We start from the raw sequence: 6,576 nt of genomic DNA on the forward strand, positions 1-6,576 counted from the left end.
TCAGGTTCAGAAGCCCAATGAGACACTCCTCCCCCCTCACTGAACCAAGGTCAGCCTGCCACAGGCTGTGCTCCAGCGCCACCTCCCAAACTGACCTGCCTAGTCCGTCTGGTGAGGGTAGGGAGTGACATCGCAATAACTGGAGACCAAAATCAGAAGTGTTTGAGAATGGGGTCAGGGCTCTGAACAGGGAGCCAGAGTTGGAGTTGGTGGACTCTGTAGGGATGGGGGCAGAGGCGTGCTGGCCAGGACTCTGCGACTGAGTCTGGGCCAGGCCCCCGCGCCCGCCGAGTCGCGGCTAAATTTACCCAGGCTGACTCAGCCCTTGCCCGGAATGGGGGGTGGGGGGAGTGTGCCTGGGCAGTGGGAAGAGCCAGCGGGGGTGGGGTGAGGGGCTAGGAAGGAAGACACCGGACTAGGGGAGACAGGGTTGAGCAGGGAGTTTCCATCAAAGAAAGGAGTCCCCCCAGCCCCCCACCAAGTGGGAAGAAACTGGAGCTCCGGGGCAGGAACACCGGAGGGAGGGAGTGGGTCGGTGACAGGAAGAAGATGCCAAGATTGGACAAAGGGAAGCTTAGATTTATTGAGCGCCTACTGTGTGCCAGGCACTGTGCAAGGCGCTTTACATACATTATCGCATAAAATCCTCACAACAACCCTGCGAGGTAGGTGTTTATAAACCCCCATTTGACAGATGAGGAAACTGAGGCTCAGGGAGGTGAAGTGATTTGGCCAAATTTGTATGGCTAATAAACAGAGACAGAGCTCTCCAAGATGGTAGAGATAAAAGACTTCAGTGTCTGGGTCCCAAGCCACTTGGCGTGGATGAGTACAAAGAGGGGTTCCGCGCGCTCCAGAGGTCTAGAAGGCCAGAGGACTGCCCCCGACCTCGCACGGCTGGAGGTGGCAAGGCGGGACACCCGCGCGCAGTAACTGGGAATCAACTGGTTAACTAGCAGTGCCTGGGTAGGGGGGACTCGGGAATTAGCTACTGGGGAAATCCGCGACCTGCGCGCGCCCCGTAGTGGCTACAGCGAGTAACACACCCCATACCTACAGGCTTTTTGGGACCAGCCTCCCTCTTCTTTCCCTGGCCAAGGTTTCTGGAAGAGGCAGAGATGCAAGAAATTTTCAGGGTTCTTTCAGATGAGTGATACCACCGGGGTGGGAAATTGTGGTTACAATTCAGAGCATCACTAAGGAACACTGGGGAGGAGGAAAAGGGGGAAGGTCTAAAGAGATCCCAAGGTGATTCACTGGCTGCCTTTCCTCCCCAGTTCAGACCACTGCAGGCCAGGGACAGTGACAAGGCCACCATCCTGCTCTGCCTTGGGCATCCCTCACCTAAACCTAAGATACTGGGATAGAAGCCCTCAACCACTTACTCAAACCACTTACTTCTGCAAACCTTGGGACAGTCTCTTGAATTGTGAATGAGTGCAGGTGAAAATGAAGCCACCCAGGGACCCTCAGACTCTGTACATTTATTCCTAATTCTCTTTCTTGGCCTGTGGAGGAGAGGATAAGATAAAAACCTCCCCCAAGGATCCAAAACATCAGAGATGATCTTAGGACTCCCTTATTTTACATACTAGGAGGCCTGGAGAAGGGAAGTGACTTGCCTAAGGTCACCCAACAATCAGTGTCAGAGTTGGAATGGGAATCTTGTTTGGAGCCTTGTGATACCAAAGCAAATCCCTCTTTCTGTTTTGCTGGTTCCTTCTGGATCCCTTCCTCTTCTGCCAAGGGCCCCTATGTCACCTGGTCACTTCACTCAGAAGCCTCTCCAACACTTTCTCCTTCCAGCCCAGAGACCCTGCCCTAAAGTTGCCCTCCTATGACTACAGCATCCCTGCCCTCTCGCTGGTCTTGGCTAAGTCTCTCTGCTCAGCTCCACAACTAGTTCATTGGCCCCTGGTGAAAATCTTACCCCAATGCCCTGAATGGAGCAGGAATTAAAGTCTACTGCTCATCCTCACCTCTCCTGGAAAGGAAAGCAAAGGGAAAGGGAAGGGAAGGGAAGGGAAGGGAAGGGAAGGGAAGGGAAGGGAAGGAAAAAGAAAAAAGGCAAGAAATAATGAATTGCCATATGCTCCCTTTCCTTTCATTTGGGCGGCTTCTATTTCAAGTATGGGAACGACTGTGGGTAAGGGGTACAAGAAAGTCTGTGAGGAAGAAAGAGGACCAGTGGGCCCAAGGATGGAAAGGTTGGGGAATACAAATACAAGAAAGGGCCTCTCACTGCTGCTCCCTATTTCCCTGTGGGATCCCCTTAGTGTCCCTTTCTCCGAAGAAGGCCTCCTCGGTTCGGTTGATGACATCTAGAATCTCTCGGATACTGTCGCTCAGCTCTGCCGTCTTCCCGCCTTCCCCGGGCCGGGGCCGTTCATTTCGCCAGGAGGCTCCCGAGGCTTCGGTGTCGCTTCCATCAGAAGAGCCGCTATGGACGCTGAGCTCCGCTGCTTCGTCCGAGTCTGAGTCCGGGGCGGTGTGACGGCGAATGCGGGACACGGCTTCCCGCAGGGCCCCGGCGTAGGGCCCTGGGGTCCGCGCCCAGCCCCGGCCCGCGCGCCGCGGGGCAGCCACTTCCTCCGAGCCCTCGGCGCTGCCCGCGCCTCCCGAAGCCGGTGGGCCTAAGGCTGAGAGCTCTAGGCTACCTGGCTGCGTGGGGGCCTCCTGCAGGTTTACCTCGCCAACCGGGAGCCCCAAGATGCGGGAGGCGCGCTCCTCCAAGGAGGAGTCCGGGGGCTTCCCGCCCTCGGCTTCTAACCCTCGCCCCCCACCGAGCTGGTGTGAAAGACGGCTGCTCAACAGCAGTTTCTGGCAAGCGGAGGGAAAGGCCGCGATTCCCTCGCCCTCTTCCTTGTTGGGCTTCGGTTGGTTAGGGGCATCCCCCCCGACGCGCGGCACCCCAGCGGGCAGAAGCTGTACATGCTGGGTTCGAGGGGTTGGGACATACTGGGACCGTATCACCACGCACGTGGCGTCAATCACAAAGACGCCTTCTCCCCGAGCTGGGCCGCGGGAGCTGCGGGGCAGGGTGTGGGCGCGGCGGGCCCCCTTCCAGCACTCCCAGGTCTCAGGTCCTGCCCCCTCTCTATGACCCAGGGACCCTCTCCATCCCGTGCCTCCCGGAGCCCAGGGTCTGGGGAGGGTCTGGCTATGTCGCGGCGGCTGCCTTTTAAGGGAGGGAACCCAGCATTTCGGGAGCCAGCTCTGCTCCCTATTCTCTTTCCCTTCCCCCGAGCCCTTGAGATGGGGCCTGGACCTGGGAGCGGGACGAGGTGCGCGGGGAGTCGCCGCGGCCGGCCCCGCAGGAGCCGTCTCCGAGCCTGGGCTCCCCGCGGCTTTGGCCTGGGGATGGCTGTCGCTACCACTGTTTCGGCCGGCACGAGCCAGCCCCAGGCTTTTCTCCGCGGCCCCCTTGCCGGACTCCAGCCTCGGCCTGGCTGTTCCACAGCCCGGGGATCCCCCCAAGAGGCCCCGTCCCTGTCGGAGACCCCAAGCCCCGAGGACGTCCCGGTAGATCCGAGGATCCAGCCTCTTCTTTGTGAACCCTCCCTCTGTCCTGGCCGAAGTCGGGGCACGGGCTGCTGAGGCGGGCGCCTGGGAGGGCTCAGGGCTCCGCTTAGCCCCCAAGGTCCTGTGGGGGCCTTCGTAAGAAGGTGGAGCCACGTAGGGTGGCGGGCGGTCCCAGCGTCGTCGCAGGGCCGTCCCCGCTGCACCCCTTAGCAGCAGGTGAGCCTCGTAGCTGGGGGGCCCTGACCGCCTACCGCCCCAGGGCCCCGCCCACGCCGCCCCTGGGTCGCTCTGAGGCTGCGCGGATGGACGGGGCGGTCGCCCCGCCGGCCCCAGGCGCTCGGGTCTTGAAGGAGCTGAGGGCCCTACAGGCTGGGCCACCCGAGGGGCGTTCCGAGGTTCCGGGCGGGGCCGACCGGGGGGGCTCCTTCGGGCCCCACCAGCCTTGCGCCTTTTTCGCTCGGTCTCCTTGGCCTCCCGCTCCTGCGATGCCGCTTTCCTTTTCTCTTGCTCCCGGGCTCGGGCCTCGGCCGGGGGCCCCGCCCGCCAGTTGGTCGCCTCCTGCAGCACCCTGGAGGCCCAGGGACGGCGGGGCGGCGGTTCAGGGGATCCCGAGCGCGGCCCACACCTGGGACAATGAGCAGGAACCCAGGTGAGCAGTTTGTGGGGGAAGGGAGCCGAGATCCGGGGAGCTGGGAGCACTGGAGACCATTTGGGGCAGCCATGTGGAGGGGTGTGTGTGAGTGTGTGTGCGTGTGCGTGTGCACGTGCGTATATGTTAGGGCTGAAGTCGAAGCCGGACTCCTCACCATCTCTCCATGCACACTTTAACAGCGTCTGCCCCATCTCACCTCTTGCCCTTCCTCACACCCACTCCTGCCCCCCAAAACAGTGTGAGACGAGTCAGGCCCCAGCCCTCGGGATGGGGTAGGGGAAGGCGTGGGGAAGAGAAGGGGGACCAGCAGTCTGGCTGGTGCCTGCGGGGAGGTCCAGACCCCAACTCCCCGCCCCACCACTCTCTTCCCGTCACCCCTCCTTCACTCACGTGCGGCTCTGGGGCCCACGGGCCCAGTGGCTGGCTTGGAAGTCCATGGGCTGTCGAGGAGGGGCGCGGCGACTATAATGACAGGAAATTGTCTTCACTTCGATCACCAGCAGCTTGGATTTCTGCACCCAGAGGCAGCTGCCAGACTCCTCATCCTGGGGCTCCCGGGGGCTGTCGGGCCCCTCGGAGAATAGCTGGCCATCCAGNGGCACACGTGTGTGCCTGTCTGTGTGTGTGTGTGCGCGCGCGCATGTGACACGGCGCGGCGCGGACGGCACAGCGCTGTTACCTCCCCCATGTGCACGGCCGCCCCCTGGGGCCCGGGATTGGGCGCCCCTTCCCACTGCTCGTGTCCCCCAAGCCTGATGGGACCTGCGTGAGTGGGCAGGGGCCTTCTTATTCTCGCAAGCTGACGGTGCCCCTCCCCCACCCCCATTTCTTCAATCTTCCTGTCGTTTTAATCCTTCACTCTTCTGCTTGTCCGGGTGCCTGACCGCCAGGGTTCTGCCTCTGACTTGCTGCCTCGGACTTCAGTTTCCCGGACAGGGAGGTGATGGGAATGGAACTCAAGGTCTCTGCCTGCCACTCTCCGCTGGTTTCCATGGGGTTGGGGTGCAGGGGGTCTATTTTTAGCGGCAGTGGCTGTTCGGGTGCAGAGAGATGAGTAACCAGCTTCCATGCGGTGGAGGGAGGAGGCGGTGGCTTTCACACAGCTTTTATGTGACTCTGGGGGAGAGCTGCCTCCCCCAAGCTCAGAAAGGGTAACCTCCACACCCTTAACTCCTTACCCTCTCAGTGTTGCAGCCCAGGACTGCTAGTTCGGCGGCACACAGGAGTCTGTCTTGACCATCCTAAGTGTGCCACACTCCTGTTCTAGATGTTTGTCCTTGGGCACCTATGGAGTCCTCTCCCCGCAGCAGGCTCTCTCCCCAAATCCAGAAGCCAGGACTTGCGGGTCATACTGTTCTGTGCCCACACAGCTCTGCTGAGCCTTATGGAGGACAAACTATGGTGGTTATGCATTTGCACCCTTTCAGCAGGGATGGAGGAGGAATAGTGTGCTCCCTTGGCAAAACCAATCCCCTAGCAACTGACATGATAAAAGTCGCCCCGCTTCCCAGTGCCCATCACCACTACCACAGTGCCCAGCTCACTTAGCCCCCACCTGAAGTGGTGCTCAAGATGGTCACTTTTTAGGATCATTCTGTTCCAGGAGCAGGAGGTGCTGCTTACATCTACATGATCCCTCCCCCAAGCCTATACCAGGTGTCCCCTGATTCACCATGGTAATGTTAGTGGCAGCACAGCCCACGCCAACCCTTCCATGCAGAGACTTAGCAACCATGCCTGGCAACCATGGCAGCAGCTCCAGTGGAGGGGAGGGTGCAGGGAGGTGGGAGAAGAGTGTGTGTGGCAATGGTTCCTGAGGAAGAAGGGAGAATTTGCCTCTTCTGAGAGGAATAGGTAAAAATAGGCTATGAGGCTCCTTAATTTTGTCCTTTATCTTTCCTTCTACTCCATTCTCAGATTTTGAGACTAATTGGTCGGGTTTAGGGGAGAATGGGAGAGGCAAAAGATCATGCAGCCCTTTGAGTGCAGACCCTTCCTTTTATGAGGATGGAGCCAGGAGGGTTGTTGTGGGGCAGAGTTGGACTTATTGAGAACCAGACCAAACCCAGGCCCCCTGCTCCCCAGTATGGACTTTTAAGATAACCCAAACAGCCCCTATTCCATCCACTTGAGATCCCCCCACCCCCACCCCTTTCCGCGGACCCTTCACACACCTACCAGCTCTGAACACTGCTGGCTCTTTGCTTGACAGTGCTTCCTTCCACCCAGGTCCCACCAGAGTCCTAAGGCTTTTTAAAGCCCTTGCCTCCTCCCTAGACAAACGCTCCATGATGGAATGTGAAATAAGGAGACATCTGTCCTTTCCACCATGCACTCACCCACACACACATAAACATATCCTAATTCTAATAACTTGGAAGCCTCCCTCCCCCAAGTCTGGG

The 6,576-nt window shown here is 59.6% G+C and overlaps 1 protein-coding gene across 1 annotated transcript; it reads right to left on the reverse strand.

The window, feature by feature from the left end:
• Window positions 1-558: 558 nt before the first annotated feature.
• Window positions 559-5,167, reverse strand: DDN (dendrin). The gene is made up of 3 exons (XM_077753671.1): window positions 5,059-5,167; window positions 4,565-4,790; window positions 559-4,147 (listed from the first exon to the last, which is right to left on the reverse strand). The coding sequence occupies exons 1-3, from the start codon at window positions 5,165-5,167 to the stop codon at window positions 2,239-2,241; spliced, it is 2,244 nt and encodes a 747-aa protein (XP_077609797.1). The 3' UTR covers window positions 559-2,238.
• Window positions 5,168-6,576: the final 1,409 nt, after the last annotated feature.

Source organism: Crocuta crocuta, unplaced genomic scaffold, assembly GCF_008692635.1.
Source record: "Crocuta crocuta isolate KB4526 unplaced genomic scaffold, BGI_CrCroc_1.0 scaffold30, whole genome shotgun sequence".
Classification (NCBI taxonomy): Eukaryota; Metazoa; Chordata; class Mammalia; order Carnivora; family Hyaenidae; genus Crocuta; species Crocuta crocuta.